Below are 19,179 nucleotides of genomic sequence, written 5' to 3'. Positions count from 1 at the left end.
TGATCCTTAATGATAGACAAATACCAGCCCAAAACATTGCAAAGACTCTGAGGATATCCAGGGAATGAGTCGGGGTCATTATCCACCAACATCTGGACATGCAGAAGCTCTGCATGTTTCCTCAGCTGCAGAATATCTGCAGCTAAGGACTGGTTTGTGCAACAAGGGAAAGACTTTTTTCTCAGAGAATTGTATTAAGTGCATAACACTTCATGGAGAATATATAGAAGAATGTGTAAGTCACATGGTTCTACCTCAATTCCTTAATGGTGATTATCACAACTTTTCAGCACACCCTTATATAAGCTAGAAATGCATATTATCCAAGGGGAAAGGAGAGCAGGACCTGGAGAAGGTTATTCTAAGAATACATGCATACAAATATTTAAATTACCTCTAATGCTTTTAAAGCAGATCCAACAACAAATGGTACTTCATCACCATTATATCCCATTTCTGACAACAATTCTCTAAGCTCCATTTCTACAAGATCTATCATTTCCTGGTCTGCCACATCAGCTTTGTTAATGAACACTACAACATGCTGGATTCCAATCTGCAAAATAAAGTTTATTTCAGCAATTGTTGTTTATCTATACATGTTCAACAACATATTCAAAATAACCAAAAACTATAATGAACTGGACAACTAAAAAATTAAGAGCAGTGCCATTTTTTTTTAAATTACTAGAAAAGTAACTTGCAAAATTATTTTCTGAGGAATATGCAGTAAACATTTAGGTGGGAGATGAATTTCATTGCTCAATATGAGACCACACCAACCTGCTCAATGGAGGCCTTAAGTGGCTTGAAAAAGTTCCATGTCTGTCTTTAGAGTAAGTTTCCAGACTAAGTAAAAAATAAATTTAAAATACAAAAATTATATAAAACTCGTAAAAAATAGGGAAAAAAATTCTTACACCATCCATTATACAAAATATACTATAGGTTTCAAAATAACCTTTTGTGGAAGGGAGCAGCATAAAAAAAAGACATTTCTGTTTATTATCCAAAGGCCTGGTCAATGGGTCAATGGTGTGTGTTTGTGTGTGTATATTTGTTTTTGTTTTTGAACAGATGAAAAGATGCAGCTGAATCATTAGACACAAACACACTTAACATGTTAACTGCTGCAATACTAATATTTATTCCATCTTCATAGGCCACTGGGAATAATAACAAGTTAACCTGTGAAACATACATATCACATGGCTGTAGCAGAAAGTGTATGTGTGAGGCACACTTGTTGCACACGGCAGTCAAAGTGTTAAAAGAAACGTGTGAATTTTCCTTATGGTAATAAGGAAAGTTTGACTCCGTTTTAAAATGCCACCCATTGAGCTTAACAGAAGTTTATAAATTATCTCATAGCAAATATAATGCATACATCCAGTCTATTGCACTTGGATGAGCCTGGACCTACTAGGAGCAATAATAAGAGGATAACAAAGTAAGAAATAATGAATTAATTTTTTTGTAGTTAGAGTGGAAGCTTTATGGAGAAGCCTGCCCCTATGTGTTGTGGTTACAGGCAGTGTGAATAATTTTAAGAATGAAATAGATAAATAAATGTTATAACTGGAGGGTAAATTTAAAAAAAAACAACTTATGTATACATGTGTATCTGTATAGTGTTGAATAGTATGGATAATCCTCTTTTCATATTCTGATCACTGCTGCCTGAATAAGTATCTGTTTTAGCCTTCTTAATCTCAGTAACACCAATTATGTCAACATGATATTTATGTAGTTTCCCTGCTAGCTTCATATTCATTTCTTTTCCACTGATGAGTCCAATGTTGATGTGAAGTTGCCCTATCTTTAATTCTGCTGAGTAGGAAGTTGCATATATTAATTTTTTTCTAATAACTGAAATAGCTAGAATGGATGATAAAATCACTGTGATTAGATCCAAAAATAAATCGTAGTAATTCTAATGTTTCATTAAATGGAATGCTGGTAAAAATGATTTAATGTTTAAACTTATCATCAAGCTGATTATCACTAAGCTATTTTTTTCTTTTATCATATCATCAAACTGTTTTATCTTTCATGATGTCAAATTAACAAAAGGAGCAGATAAAGCGATGGATAATGTTCGGTAAACATAAGTTGAATCAATACAACAGACAATTTTCAGCATACAAAAAAAAATATCCATTCCAGCTTATTATATTAGTCAACCTTCACATCACCATCCCTGGGCAAAAATCAGGTACAATTAATATCTCGGTTAATAAGTATATTTATTTATTTAAAATAAAGAGCCAACAGGCTTCATTTCGGTGATGTAAACATTATTTAAATTCAGTGGATATTAAATCCCACATTGTTTTAAAACCGAATAAGAAGTTACTATATTCGCATGAAACTTTTTGATTCCGATCTTTGAGTTTCTTATTCGGTTTTAAAACAATGTGGGATTTAATATCCCCTGAATTTAAATACATATTTATTTATTTTTTTAATATATTGATCCCATACAAAAGAGGTCAAAGCACATCAGTGCCATGTTTCAGGTGCAAGTGAGAATGCAGATAAAAGTGTATTGACATTTGAAGAGTTGCTGTTTGTAGATGTTTGGAAATACTGCTTGCAGTAGGCTGTTCCACAGTATGGACGTGGATGGAATAAAAAAGAAGAAGAAAAGCAGTTCGATGTGTTTGCAATTGCACAAAAGGGATGATGGGCAGCTGCTGCTCCTGTATTAGCAGGTGCAACAGAAAGTGGAGGAATGATGGTTGCCAGTTCAATGGAGCAATGAACATTGAAGTATACTGCCTTCAATAGACAGAGCTGAAACGCTGCATCTGCGATATAGATTGAAGTGAATCTTTAAGAGGATTGTCTGTCAGCCAAATTGCTCTCCTCTGAAAAGAATCAAGGATTTTTAAAGAAGTTTTAGGTGCTGCAGCACAAGCATGTGAGCATTATTCTAAGTATGGGCAGATTTCGAATTTGTATATTGTTAAGAGTTGGTTGGGTGTAAAATGGCATTATGAATGGAAGAGAATGTCTAGTTTTTTTGGATGTTGAGGAAGCTATTAACATGTTTGCTAGTCCAAATAGAGAGATCTGACCTAGTCTGGTAATTTGAGTATTACTGAGGGTAAAGAAATAGTTGAGATAGGACATAGCTGAGATTTCTTTTGTGAGAGGAAAAGGAAAAACTGTGTTTTGGTGCCACTAAATATGGCCAGATTGTCCTTGTCCCCTTGAAGGAGAGCATGCAAATCAATGTTTAAGGCACTAATTGTAGATGATCTTGATGGTTGAGATATATGCACCCATGGTTTATCAAATGAGTAAGATGAATGACTTGCTTGAATTACCATAAATGTTCCAGAACAGCAAAAGAAAGAAAAAGGTTCCGTGACATAGTTGCCAACCTCCTTCTAAGGGATGACACTTGAAGAAGAAGAAGATGAATGAAGAGAACTATTGTCTATAAAGCTGTGGATAGAATTATTGGTAAGTGAGAAAGAGGGCAGGTGATAGGACATAGCCAAGAGTACTCCTGCATTGGTGGTGAAGCCATCAACCATGATGTACAGTGAACGAACAGAGATGAAGCTAGCAACCCAATTACAGAGGGTGGTAGGTACACCAAAGGAGCAGGCCACTATGCCAGACACAGTTCTGGAAATGTTAAGAGCAACAGCACAAGTTTTGCTGAACCTTTCCACTACATTTGTCCAGTAGTCAGTGATATAAGAAAAGTGGTCAACTGTAGATCTTGAATGACAGAATCCATACTGATAGTCCCTAATTAACTGATGAGCCTTTTGGTACTGGAGAAGTTGGCTACTGACTTTTCCCATTATTTTGTAGAGAACAGAGGTGACTGCAATGGGTCGGTAATTTGAATAGATTGGAGAGATGATGCAGGACAGTAAGAAACTGTTCCAGAAAGAAACATCAGTGTGTCAGCATTTCAGCAACAATGAACTTGAGACATCTCTTTTGTTCTGTGTGCAATCATCACTGCAATTGGCCTTGGGGTGCACTGCAGTTCCAAACATCCATCAGAGGCCAATGCTGCTATAAGAACAGAGTGTGTCAAGGCTCAGTGGAACAAAGAAGAAGGAAAGAGCCTAGCAACCCATGAAGTTTACCTTTTGCTGAAAGGTGTCAAGAATATCAACGAGGCCTTGGCTGAAGTTTTTCTCCATCATTCATCTGATTCCATCAAGTGTCAGAGGAGGAAGGCCGGTTATAAGCAGTTGGTCCAAGAAATGGCCATGCCTCCTCCCTACAATGGTAAGGGTAATATCTCCGTATCTCCAGTGCCATTCTCCGTAACATCTGAATTCCGTTCTTCCACTCAACCTCCAGAAATAACAGAGGAGACCGATCTCCAAACTTGCCTCAGCTGTGGACCAACCTACCCTTCTGATGTATAATCATAACTCTCTCAACTCAGTCATTTGTGCTCATCTTTGTGGACATGTCTCTCATAGTCTTGAGAAGTACCTCCAGAATGTATTTTCTACTTTGAACCAACAGCCAGTACAATATTGGCCTCAGCCTAGTTCATCAAATAACATATCTAGACGGAAGCAAAGGAAAAGGGGCTTATGCAATAATGCAAGCCCTCTACAAGAAGAATAGAGGGAGGTACACCAAAACTATCCTTGATGGCACCTCCATTCCTCCTCTTGAAGAACAGCATGAGGACTTTGTAGAGCTTTGGAAAACAGTGTTCTCTCCTCCTCATCTTCCGGATCAAGATCAACCCTAGGTGCTTCAGCCCATCCCTGTATCTTCAATCAGTGTCTACAGAAGAAATTAAATTACGGCTCCCCCAGTGATTCTCAGTTTGTTCCATAAAGTTTTGGTTAAGAGACTGCAACAACATATTAAGCATGACTTCCATCAAAGAACCATTATCCCTTCGGATGGCTGTGCCAAAAACATATATGTCCTTTCCTCCCTTCTTTCCAATTACCGCTGCCACCACCTTAGGCCTCTCTACATGACATCCCTGGACCTACAAAAGGCCTTTGATAGCGTCTCCCTTCCTGCTATTCTTAGAGCACTATTTATTGCCGGATGTCCAGACCTCCCTTTCTTTGATATGTACTGGAGCTTTACTCTGGTAGCTCCCTTTCTATCACTATAGGATCCCATGTGACCTCTATTCCCACTGTTTGGGGAGTTCGTCAGGATGATCTCTCTCTCTCTCTCTCTCTCTATCCTCTCTTTTCTTTAATTGCATCATTGATGAGTTTCTTCACTCTCTTCCTAACCATATTGATTACTCCCTTGGTACACACTCTTTTAATGTGATGGCCTTTGCTGACGACTTCATTCTCATGGCCTCTACTGAAGTAGGCTTGCAGGAACTCCTCAACCAGGCAGTTGACTTCTTTCATGTCAGAGACCTTAATATTAATGTTAATATTAATATTTAATTGGAAGTCTTGCTCTTTAACCCTTGTCCTTTCAGGCTGTAACAAGAAGCTTAAGATTGAGAACATTGAGTTTTCTCTGCACAATATGTCATTACATTCTTTGACCATCCTGGAAAAATGAAGATACTTGGGTATCTTCTTCACTCCAAAAGGAAGGTCTTCTGTCTCTTCAGCTGGGCTGGAGAGACAGCAGAGGCTCTTTGTCTAACTTGGTCTTTGTCTAAATAGTTAGGCTTCCTGTCTAACTATTTACTTCAGAGGCATTACCACAATTTGGTGCTTGGAAGAATGTGTTTCGGTACTATCCTGCTGAAAGTTCACTCTGCAGTGAGATCTTGGCTCTGCCTACCTCCTGATACCCCAGTGGCGTATTTTCATGCTAGAGTGAAGGATGGAGGCTTGGTATTCCATCTCTCAGCTGGTTGATTCCACAACTGCGTTCCATTCGATTAGCAAAGGTTGAAGCTTCCTCTTCGCTCATCTGCAGAGAGGTTTTCCATAGTTCTATTATTCAAAACTATTACAGATGCACTAGAAGTTGGACCAGTAAGTGGGCTCCCAGATGGTGACAGCATCGGCAGAGCATAAGAGATGGGCATCTCTACTTAATGGCTCTGTCTATGCCACTTTTCTCTGTGAACTTACAAGGTACCCCCGTCAACATCAATGGATTAGGGATGGTACATTACTACCAGGATGAGTATGTAGGCCTTATTAGGACTAGAATTAATACCCTGCCCACGAGGGCCCTACAGCTCACTGGGGTAGAGATCACATTAACTGTGGGGCTGGCTGCCACTACAGTGAAACTCTATCTCACATCTCTCATTGTTTTAGAATACATGGAATCCGTGTACGGAGGCATGATGTCGTGGTCTCCATATTAAATAACCGTTTAAGAAATAAAGGTTGGGAGACCATGGTAGAACCTCACTTCGATACAGAGGTAGGCATAAGTAAACCAGATTTGATAATAAAGAAAGAAAATGAAGTATGGGTTATTGATGCCCAGGTAGTGGGTACTGGGCACCTTCTCACCTCTAGCCATCTTAAGAAGGTGCAATAATACAAGCAGAACCAAGACCTTGTAAGACTAATACAAGAGGAGTTTGGGACAACTCCTCACTTTATCAGTGCTACTATTTCTTTTTGCAGGGTTTGGTGCTCCGCTAGTTATAAAGACCTCTCTTTATTAGGACTGTCATATGGAGATTTTAAAATTCTGTCTCTGAGTGCTCTGCAGGGTGCACTGGTGGCTTTGTGCTGCCATCAGCATATGACCATTAGGATGTCTCATGCTGGAACTGAGTGATCTCTTGTAAAGGCTTCAGTCTAGTAAGATCTGCAAGTGTAATACAGATACTGCACTCTCAGTATGGAGTTCAATAAGTAAATAAATAAAATTGTAGAGATGATGCAGGACAGGCGTTAACACTGGAGCAAAATATTTGAGAACATTTGGAGAGATGCTATCAGGACTGGAAGACTTCTTAGTGTCCAAGTTATTTAGTAATTTTTTAATGTCTTTTTGTTGAAAAACTACACAAGGAATATGGTGCCCAGATTACCTTGTTCATCAATGCAGGAGTTTGATTAAAACAGTAATGCCAGGAGATCAACTTTGCTTTGGATGAAGTAATAGTGGTACTATCAAGATGAGAGAGAGGTGAGAATAAAAATAAAATAAAATAAAAATAAAAATAGAATAAAAATAGAAATATTTTTTTCCATGTTTTACATGGGCAATTAAATTACATAATATACTTGTAAGGATAAGAATGTATAACTCACTGTACTGACAGCAATCTCAAGCATTATTATGACACACATCTCAGTAATTTTAGTAAAAAATTTCCTCTTGGCTCTGATCTCAGGCAAACAAAACTTTCAACTTTGAAAGAACAATTCCATGGTCAGAATAAATTATTATTCTGACCACGTACAACAAAAACTGTAGTACAACAAAAAATTGTAATTCCATTTTTTTCCCAATTAAAAAACTAGGCCAAAACTATGGTTCACTTGAATGAACATTCCTTGTTGAGTGAGGTTTTTAAAGAGATAGAGAATGAAACCCAAAGAAGATATTTCAAAGTTAGCACCGCTATAAGTTTTAACAATGTTACATTCCTATTTCATCGCCAATATTTTTAAATTAACTACAGGCTACATCAAATTTATTCCATCGGCCACCCTAGAGATTTGGCCGCCTGCGTCCATGCACGCCCTGCACACCTATTAGAACCAGCCCTGGGTGGATCCAAGTATACCACTGTATTAGGCATATTTTTTTTGTACAATGAATTTACAACCTTATTGTATTACATGAAGACAGAGCATTCTGGTATTATCAACTTAACCCGATTCTGAATCCTAGTCCTCACCAATCTCTCCATCATCTTAACCAACAATCCCAGATGCACAGATTGGCTTATAATTTGTAGCCTTAGTCTTATCATTCCTTTGTGAATTGGAACAATTTTATTCTCTTTATATTTCTTGAGACTTACTTGCAATGGTGAAAGACTGTTGTTAAACAGATATACAAAGGGTGTAATCAACTCCTGGAGCATTCCAGGAAAAATTATACCCTTTAATTGTCTGCTGCCTTCACCACAGGAGTTAATTGTCTACTGCCTTCACCATATAATCTCCGCTCAAGTTCCTCACGATTCTTCGATGATTAGGATGAAATATCCTGATAAATTGCTTTTTGAATAGTTCAACTTTATCCTCTTAAGCAGTTACCAATCTATGGAATACATTTAAATATTGTATTTCCTGAAATCTAGGTAGCATAGACACAAGAAATGTAATAATACTTTATTAATACATATACTCTGATCCAAAACTAATCAGCAGTGAACAAGCAATTCTGAAGGTAGAACAGCAATTGGCTATTTTTTTTTATTCTTTCAAAGCACAGGAACCATGCACTACAGCTACCCCATATGACAGATAGTACAGTACGATATATAAATCATTAAAAAAAAAAATATATATATATATAGGCAAGACTGTAGGATTTTTTTAAAATGAAAGGAGACAGTGATGTGACAATTGTGAACAGAATGATGGACAGGGAAATGGCAAGTTGAAGTGAACAGAGAGACAGCGTAAAGAGAGTGAATTCTGAGAATGATGAATCATATCCTGCTTTCCTACCTGTACACCGCATTATTCACAGGGAACATCTAATTGCCAAGTGTTTTAAATTTGAACACATAATGGAGGTAGTTCTAAGAATTGTCAATTTTATTTGTTCAAGTGCTAAAACACACCGATAATTCAAAAGCTTTCTCAATGAGATGAATTCTGATGAGATTTCTAATGACGTATTATGGTTTTGCTTAGTAAGGTAGCTCTCAGTTAGCGACGTATTAAACAATTTTTTCTTAGAGAAGGAGAAATTTTTCCCTCATCTCAAAGAGACACTCAGTGGTTGTTAGACATGGCATTTTTCACCGATGTTTTCCAGCATCTACAGATAGTGAACATTTCACTTCAAGGGTAAGAAAAACTAATAACAGATCTCACATAAACTGTGCTAAGCATCCAAAGCAAAATGCAACTTTTCCAGAGAGAGAGAGACTTGGAAAATAAAACTTTCAATCACTTTATTTGAAGAAAATACTGACAAATTTGCCAGAAATGGAATCAGAAACAGAATCTGTTTCTGATTCCATTCCTGGAATCAGTGTTAGCAAATTAAACGAGCTGGCCGAAGAGCTCAACAATCGATTTTGTGACCTTCAAGAACTTAAGCCAACATTCACTTTTTTGGAAAATCCTTTCCTTACAAATGTGCTTGAGCGCAGTTGCGCTATTTAAAAACCAATTGTGATCGATGTCGCAGCTGCAGAACTGGAGCTTTTGGAACTTCAAGAGGATGAAGGACTGAAGCTAGCGAAGCAAAGTGGATGTTCTGTAATTGAGTTTTGGAAGCAAGTCTCAGACCAACAGTATCCAACACTTAAGCAATGTGCCAGAAAACTGATCTCCAGTTTTGGGACCATACTCCTGTGAAGCACTATGCTCAACTCTTAAATTTATAAAATCTAAATATAGATCTATTTTAAATGATCTATGAACAATTGAACGAGATTGTAAGAACTGCTTTGATTAATTACACCAAATTTTAATTTTATGCTTACTTATATATTTTTATATGTAAGTATGACTACATATAAACTTCACACTATTTATTCTTTTATACATCTTTTATGCATTTTATTGCCTTGTACGTCTTTTTTTTGTGCATGTGGTGGCATATGCATGTATTCTTCTTAGCCAAAAGTTAAATAAATAACATCTAATTTTAAGGAAAATGGATACAAGGAAGGCCTCTAGTAAATAAGTAACTAAAATTATTGTTTTGACTTTAAAATTATTCTAATTTTAAAGTCAAAAATTGTTCAAAGTAAACTTCATTTAATGTGTTTCGATTTTAAACTTTTTTTATTGCAGTAATTTTTATTAACCCTGTTTTTCTTTTCCTCTTCTCTCTTTTTTTTTTTTTATTCTATTGTCCTCTTCCCTTTTTGTTTTCTTTCTGGTAGAGTGTGAAGAGCCATGTGACACATGGACGTGAGCTGCATGCAGTCACTCCTGAAATACACCCTAAACCTCAATAGGCATGGCTGCATTAATTTATCAAAAATCTGGGAAAGAAATAAGATTGACTCCAGCCTAACAGCTATAAACCACTTTTTTATTTAACATTAGAGGATAGCAAAATTAATTGTTACTGCATGTACTGAAGCAAGGTGTTTATACTTGGAAAATCTTATTTATTTCAAATAAATATTTTATTTATTTTTGTTGAAAGGTTTTCCACTTAGTTATACTATAAATTAAAGATGCAAAGAAGTTATATTCTTGGTTTAATCCTTTATCCAAGTGTAAGCAAACAAAGTTTGCACATGAAGTTACTTCACAACTCGGCTACTAGTATATAGAGGCTAATGATGTCACATCAATTACCTTAGTATCTCATAATGCATAGTATTATACTTGTCTGTAAGGATATGTGCTTTGCATTATTGGATACTAAGGCAATCGATGTCAAGTCATTAGCCTCTATATACAAATAACCCGGTCACGAAGTAATTTTATGAGCAAACTTTGTTTGCTTACACTTGGATAAAGAATTAAACCAAGAACATATCTTCTTGGTATCTTTAATTTATTTTATTTATTTGGTTCTTGTGTAAGATGAATAACTGCACTTAAGAATGTCATTTGAAATCCCCTCCTTTTTTGACAATGAAACACTTCAGTACAACTGAAGTGTTTCATTGTCAAAAATTTCATTAAAGGTTATGAAGAATTAAGGATTAAGTTACGACAAATAGTCGAGAAAGCATGGGAATATAACAAAGATCTGTATTTAAGTTTTGTCGATTTGGAAAAGGCATATGACAAGGTGCCAAGAGAGAAGCTATTCAATACGCTGCAGTTATATGGTGTCAATGGGGCATTATATCAAGCAATACTTAGTCTTTATTTGAGTTGTAAGTCAGCAGTTAGAATTGAAGGAAGTACAGGAAGATAGTTTAATGTTAATTCTGGTGTGAGACACGGATGTACATTATCCCCTCTGTTATTCATTATCTATATGGATCACATTATGAAGGAAAGTGGTATTAAACCTGATATCAAAATTGGAGATGTTAATGTCAGCTCTTTGCTTTATGCGGATGATGTTATACTTCTAAATAAATCCGCTACAAGTCTGCAAGATTCTCTGACTAAATTGAATAGCTGTTTTAATAGATATGGTATGAAGGTCAGCAATAAAAAGAGAAAGACAATGAAAATAGGCAGAATCATTGAAAATGTCAACTGTGTTGTGAATGGAGAACCTGTGGAACAGGTAAAACATTTCAGCTATTTAGGCATGATTTTTACTGAAGATGGTAAATTAAATATAGAAATAGACAACAGAATCAGCAAAGCTGGTATGGTGGGAAGTCAATTGAATAAATTGTGGGAAGTCAATTGAATAAATTCATATGGAATAAGAGAGAAATTAGTCGTAACACTAAATTAGCTGTATACAAGACAGTGTTCAAACCAGTTTTAACTTATGGATCTGAGAGCTGGGTCAGAAGTAAAACACTTGACCAAAGACTAGAGACCACAGATATGAGAGTCCTGAGAAAGATTATAGGCGTGAAGATGGCATCAATGGCAATATCATATTAAAAATGAGGATATCAGGAAAGAACTTGACATTGTCAGCATCCAGGAATGTGTTAGCAGAGCTAATCTCAGGTGGTATGGTCACTTAAACAGAATGGGTGAGGAAAGATTAGCAAAACAAGTGTTCTCTGCCAAGTTGGCAGCAAAACGACCCAGAGGAAGACCAAGATATAGGTGGATTGATACGGTACAAAGTGCTTTAGACGATAAAAATATAAGATCTGATAATGTTGGATTCTTGACAAGTAACAGACTGATTTGGAGGAAAATTGTAGATAGGAAGTTAGTAATGATGTAATTTTTTTCATGTAGTACTATCATATCCTGTACACCCCTTGAGGGTACATGGCAGGAATTTGATGATGATGATGACAGTTGGGAAGTTCAGATCTCAGAGCACCCTTCATTAAAACATGGATATATTCCATATTAAATTAACATGAAAAATCAACATTAAGAAGAAAAAATAATAATTGTCTTTTTTTTTTCTTATACTAATTAAATTTTACAATGGAATGAATGCATGCACAAAAATATTTTTTCTTGTGACCTGTTTTGCAAGAATAAGATGCTCTCTAGTTTGAGGCATGGCACCATCTGTGGCTGCAACTACAAGGATAGCTCCATCCATCTGGTTTGTACCTGTAATCATATTCTAAGAAAATATAACAAAATTAATTACCTGTAACATATTTATATAACTAAAACTGTTACTGTGATTCATAATAAGTAAATAATAAATATTACCAATAAATTGTCGTAAAAGGTGTTAAAATTAAGTCAAAACCTTCAACATCTGTTATTCATCCAGATATACAGAATACAGATATCATTTTGTGTTTGCAAACACTCATTAACCTTAAGTTTGTTTTATTCATCTGTTCATCCACATGAATGTTATTCTCAACTTTGGTAAACGAAATTTATTAAAATTAAATATTTGGGATCCTTACTAAAATTTCTCAAGCCATGTCAAGTTCAGTTTCAACTGGACAATTTATAGTTACAAAATCTGGCTAAACATTATGAAATAATACAATAATAATATCTGGATAGATGTAACAAAATTTTATATTTAGGCTCTGCACCAAAATTATTCAAATAAACTTAATTTTGATTTTAAGCAGAATTCACAGTATAGATTTCTATAAATGGATCTAGATTTATTATCATTTATTATGTTTTCATTCAGCACATGATATAATGGTCATGAGGCTCATATGGACAAATATGACACCACCACCATCATCATCATCGTCATCATCAATTTCCTGATATATAACCTCAAGGGATGTACAGGATATGATAGTACAACATGAAAACTTGCATCATTACTAACCTCCTATCTACAATTTTCCTCCAAATCAATCTGTTACCTGTCAAGACACCAACACCATCAGATCTTATATTTCTGTCTTCTAAGGCACTTTTTATTGTATCAATCCACAAATATCTTGGTCTACCTCTGGGTCTTTCTACTGCCAACCTGGCAGAGAACACTTGTTTTGCTAATCTTTCCTCTACCATTCTGTTTAAGTGACCATTCCACCTGAGATTAGCTCTATAACGTATATTCCTAGATGCTGACAATGTCAAGTTCTTTCCTAATATCCTCGTTTATAATATGATATTGCCATTAATGCCATCTGGTCATGCCCTTCACCTTTCCTAATATCCTCATTTAAAATATGATATTGCCATTCATGCCATTAACCTTTCTCAGGACTCTCATATCTGCGGTCTCTAGTCTTTGGTCAAGTGTTTTACTTCTGACCCAGCTCTCATGTCACTAAGTTAAAATTGGCATGAATACATCATCTTCATCATCATCATCAAATTCTTGCCATGTACCCTCAAGTGGTGTACAGGATATGATAGTACTACATGAAAAAATTACATCATTACTAACTTCCTATCTACAATTTTCCTCCAAATCAGTCTGTTACTTGTCAAGACTCCAACATTATCAGATCTTATATTTCTATCGTCTAAGGCACTTTGTACCGTATCAATCCAACTATATCTTGGTCTTCCTGTGGATCGTTTTCTGCCAAGCTGGCAGAGAACACTTGTTTTGCTAATCTTTCCTCTCCCATTCTATTTAAATGACCATACCACCTGAGATTAGCTCTGCTAACGCATTCCTGGATGCTGACAATGTCAAGTTCTTTCCTAATATACTCGTTTTTAATATGATAATGCCATTGATGCCATCTGTTCATGCCTCTAATCTTTCTCAGGACTCTCATATCTGCGGTCAAGTGTTTTGCTTCTGACACAGCTCTCAGATCCATAAGTTAAAACTGGTTCCAACACTGTCTTGTACACAGCTAATTTAGTGTTCCGACTAATTTCTCACTTATTCCATATGAATATATTCAACTGACTTCCCACCATACCAGCTTTGCTGATTCTGTTGTCTATTTCTATACTGAATTTACCATTGTCACTAAAAATCGTGCCTAAGTAGCTGAAATGTTTTACTTGTTCCACAGGTTCTCCATTCACAACACAGTTGACATTTTCAATGATTCTGCCTATTTTCATCGTCTTTGTCTTTTTATTGCTGACCTTCATACCATATCTATTATAACGGTTATTCAATTTAGTCAGAGGATCTTGCAGACTTCTAGCGGATTTATTTAGTAGTATAACATTATCCGCATAAAGCAAAGAGCTGACATTAATATCTCCAATTTTGATATAATGTTTAATACCACTTTCCTTCATAATGTGATCCATATAGATAATGAATAACAGAGGGGATAATGTACATCCTTGTCTCACACCAGATTTAATATTAAACCATCTTCCTATACTTCCTTCAATTCTAACTGCTGACTTACAACTCAAATAAAGAATAAGTATTGCTTGATATAATGCCACATTGACACCATATAACTGTAGCGTATTGAATAGCTTCTGTCTTGGCACCTTGTCATATTCCTTTTCCAAATCAACAAAACTTAAATACAGATCTTTGTTATATTCCCATGCTTTCTTGACTATTTTTCGTAAAGTGAAGATCTGATCCTGACAGCCTCTATTTGGCCTGAATCCAGCTTGTTCTTCCACAATTCTTCTTAATCGTTTTTCAAGTATACTTGCATAGATCTTGCCAGGAACACTTAGTAGGGAAATACCTCTGTAATTCTCACATTCAGTTTTATTTCCCTTTTTATATATGGGTACTATGAGAGCTCTACTCCAATCATCGGGAATTTGTCATTCTGTCCAGGCTTTCTGAACTATGCAGTGCAGCCAATGTAAGACTTTTATACCACCATACTTCAGCATTTCTGATCGAATATTATCTACTCCTGCTGTCTTTCCACATTTCAAGCCTTTGATGACTTTTTCTACTTCAAGTGTGGATATGTATTCCAGACTGCAGGCCTGGTCAGTGTTTTTTATCACTGTGCTGTCATCACTGAATGTTTCATTTAGAAATTTTTCGAAGTAATTACTCCATACTTCAAGGATATCTTTTTCTTCCGCTTACATGTCACCTTTATCATCTCTAACTCCTTTTACAGCACTCTTTCCTCCATTCCTGAGCTTCTTCAACAACCTCCAGAATATTTTGCACCTTCTTGATATTTATTTTCTATATTTTTGCCAAAGTCCTCCCATGACTTTTGTTTAGCTAGTTTTACACAGTGCTTAGCATTCTTACATTTGTCTCTGTATTCTTTAAGAGCACAAGCTGACTTATTTGCTAGGAACTTTTGTTATGCTTTCTTCTTTTCCTTCACTGCCTCTTTAACTTCCTGTGTCCAACATGGAGTTCTAATTTTTCTATCCTTGCAGACAACTTCACCACATGCCTCTCTAGCTGAATCAATCAGGGCTTTCTTCAAGGCTTGGCACTGAATCTCCAAGGTTTGATTCCTGTTCTCAAACTCTCTCATTTTTTCTTCAATAATCTTTGTGTATTTTAGTCTACAGTTCACATCTGAGAGCTGCTCAACTTTTATTCACTTTAAAACTTTCTTACATGTTATTCTTTTCAATATGAAATTCAATTTTATCCTGCTCAAGACTAAATAGTGATCGTTTCCAATTTCAAATCCTCTGTACACTCTGGTGTCCTGCACCAGGGAGAAAACATCACTATCAAATATAACATAGTCAATGAGACTGTTCTTATTCCTTGCCTCTTTTCTCCATGTGAATTTTTGCACATTTTTATGTTGGAACATGGTGTTAGTAATAACTAGTCCATGTCCTGAGCAGAAATCCAACAGATATATGCCATTATTATTAGCTTTGCTCTTTTCTCTAAATTTCCAAATATACGTTTGTATGTCTCATAATCATTTCCTACTATGCTATTTAGATCCCCAACAAGGACCAACTTTTCCTTTTTCATTGCGTCAGTTGCTTTTTCTAAAGCATCAAAAAATTCCTCCACTTCTACCTTAGTAGAACCTTCTGTGGGAAAATAGGCACAAATAAGTCTCATTGTCCAGTTTCCCATTCTCATATTTGCACACATTACTCTACTTGAGACTGACTGCCATTCAAGAAGATTAGCCTCGTATTTTGTGTTGAATACTATGGCTACTCCTTCTTTTCCTTGATTGTCATTGCCTGAATATAACATTTTGTATTTATTGCTCAGAAAGATCTCACCAGTTTTTGTCTTTTTTGTTTCGGTCACCCCTATTATGTCGATCTGATACTTATCTAATTCCTCAGCTAGCTCCATTTCTTTGCCATTCAGGCTTCTGTGTTTTCAGATTTGTTCCAGTAGCTGAATTTTCGCTGTTCGCCCTGGTTCCCTGGCAAAAACAACGGGAACCTTGTTTGATTGGGAGACGCCCCAGCCGGCTTGAATACTGTCTTGTATATAGTAATTTAGTGTTCCGACTAATTTCTCTCTTACTCCATATGAATTTATTAAGTTGACTTCCTACAATACCAGCTTTGTTGATTCTGTTGTCTATTTTAATATTTAATTTACCATCTTCACTAAAAATCATGCCTAAGTAGCTGAAATGTCTTACTTGGTCTATAGGTCCCCATTCACAATGCAGTCGATATTTTCAATGTTTTTGTCTATTTTCATGGTCTTTGTCTTTTTAATGCTGACCTTCATACTATATCTATTACAACAGTTATTCACTTTAGTCGGGGAATCTAGCAAACTTGTAGCAGATTTATTTAGAAGTACAACATCATCCACATAAAACAAAGAGCTCAGATTAACATCTTCAATTTTTAATATCAGGTTTAATACTGCTTTCCTTCATAATGTGATCCATATAGATAATGAATAACAGAGGGGAAAATGTACATCCTTATCTCACACCAGATTCCTATACTTCCTTCAATTCTAACAGCTGACTTGCAACTCAAATAAACACTAAGTATTGCTTGATATAATGCTCCACTGACACCATATAACTGTAGGGTTTCGAATAGCTTCTCTCTTGGCACTTTGTCATATGCCTTTTCCAGATCTACAAAACTTAAATACAGATCTTGGCTATATTCCCATGATTTCTCAACTATCTGTCGTAAAGTGAAAATCTGATCCTCACAGCCTCTATTTGGCCTGAATCCAGCTTGTTCTTCACCAAGCTTCCCTTCCACAATTTTTCTCAACCGTTTCTAAAGTATAATTGCATATATCTTACCAGGAACACTGAGTAGAGAAATACCTCTGTAATTCTCACATTCAGTTTTATTTCCCTTTTTATATATGGGTACTATGAGAGCTCTACTCCAACCATCTGGAATGTTCCCTTAGTCTAGGCCTTCTGACCTATGCAGTGCAGCCACTGAAAGACTTTTATACCTCCATACTTGAGCATTTCTGGTCAAATATCATCTGCTCCTGCTGCCTTTCCACATTTCAAGTCTTTGGTGGGTTTTTCTACTTCAGGTATGGATACGTATTCCTGACTGTATGCCTGTTAAGTGTTTTTTACGAATCACTGTGTGCTATCACTGCTTGTTATATTTAGCAATTTTTCGAATTGCTCCATAATTACTCCATACTTCAAGGATATCTTTTTCTCCAGTTTTCATGTAACCTTTATCATCACTAATTCCTTTTACAGCACTCTTTCCTTCATTTCTGAACTTCTTCAACAACCTCCAGAATATCTTGACACCTTCTTGTTTTCTATTATCAAAGCCCTCCCATTACTTTTGTTTAGCTAGTTTTACACAGTGTTTAGCTTTCTTACATTTGTCTCTGTATTCTCTAAGAGCACAAGCTGACTTATTGGCCAGGAACTTTTGATATGCTTTCTTCTTTTCCTTCACTGGCTCTTCAACTTCCTGTGTCCACCATGGAGTTCTGATTTTTCTATCCTTGCAAACAACCTCACCACATGCCTCTCTGGCTGAATCAATCAGGGTTTTCTTCAAGGCTTCCCACTTTATCTCCAAGGTTTGTTTCCTGTTCTCAAACTCTTTCATTTTTTTCTTCAATAATCTTTGTGTATTTTAGTCTACAGTTCACATCTGAGAGCTCCTCAACTTTTATTCACTTTAAAACTTTCTTACATGTTATTCTTTTCAATATGAAATTCAATTTTATCCTGCTCAAGACTGAATGGTGATCACTTCCAATTTCAAATCCTCTGTACACTCTGGTGTCCTGCACCAGGGAGAAAACATCACTATCAACAATAACATAGTCAATGAGACTTTTCTTATTCCTTGCCTCTTCTCTCCATGTGAATTTGTGCACATTTTTATGTTGGAACAAGGTTAGTAATAACCAATCCATGTCCTGAGCAGAAATCCAACAGGTATTTGCCATTATTATTAGCTTTGCTCTTTTCTCCAAATTTTCCCAAAATATTTTTGTATGTCTGACAATCATTTCCTACTCTGCTATTTAGATCTCTAACAAGGACCAACTTTTTCTTTTTCATTGTGTCAGTTGCTTTCTCTAATGCTTCAAAAAATTCCTCTACTTCTACCTTAATAGAACCTTCTGTAGGACAATAGGCACAAATAAGTATCATTGTTCAGTTCCCCATTCTCATATTTGCCCACATCACTCTACGTGATACTGCTTGCCATTCAAGATTAGCTTCATATTTAGTGTTGACTACTATAGCTACTCCTTCTTTTCCTTGATTGTCATTTCCTGAATATAACATTTTGTATTTATTGTTCACAAAGATCTCACCAGTTTTTGTCTTTTTTGTTTCAATCACCTCTATTATGTCAATCTGGTACTTATATAATTCCTCAGCTAGCTCCATTTCTTTGCCATTCAGGCTTGTTATGTTGATAGTACCAATCCTGAACTCTGGTAATGTTGAGTTGGGGTAAGTTTTTGGATTTGTTCCAGTAGCTGACATTTCGCTGTTTGCCCTGTTTCCCTGGCAAAAACAACAGGTGCTTTGTTTAACTGGGTGATTCCCCAGTCAGCATGAAATTCTTTCATGTTGTACCATCATTTGAAATTTTGGTTTAAGCCAATAAGAATACAATTTGGTAAGCTAAATTGCAAATTGCCAGCCCATCCTCGTTCGTTCAGTATCCAGGTAGATACTCAACAGGATGCCCCACAAGAAGGTGAGGATTGGACATT

General features: G+C 36.0%; 1 protein-coding gene across 2 annotated transcripts in view; it reads right to left on the bottom strand.

The window, feature by feature from the left end:
- The window catches only part of LOC150095792 (uncharacterized), a 147,957-nt gene that overhangs the window by 59,217 nt on the left and 69,561 nt on the right, over positions 1 to 19,179 (bottom strand). For both annotated transcript variants that reach the window (XM_090409860.1, XM_090409861.1), the window contains exons 5-6: positions 12,169 to 12,273; positions 395 to 556 (exon numbers count right to left, since the gene is read on the bottom strand). In XM_090409860.1, coding sequence (XP_090265986.1) covers positions 395 to 556; positions 12,169 to 12,273 — 267 coding nt within the window. The remainder of the gene's footprint in view (positions 1 to 394; positions 557 to 12,168; positions 12,274 to 19,179) is intronic.

This window comes from Typopeltis vanoorti, chromosome 20 (genome assembly GCF_054136105.1).
Source record: "Typopeltis vanoorti isolate ZY-2024b chromosome 20, IOZ_Tvanoo_1.0, whole genome shotgun sequence".
NCBI lineage: Eukaryota > Metazoa > Arthropoda > Arachnida > Uropygi > Thelyphonidae > Typopeltis > Typopeltis vanoorti.
Note: the sequence above shows the minus strand (reverse complement) of the source record. Positions and strands in the feature narration are given on the sequence as shown.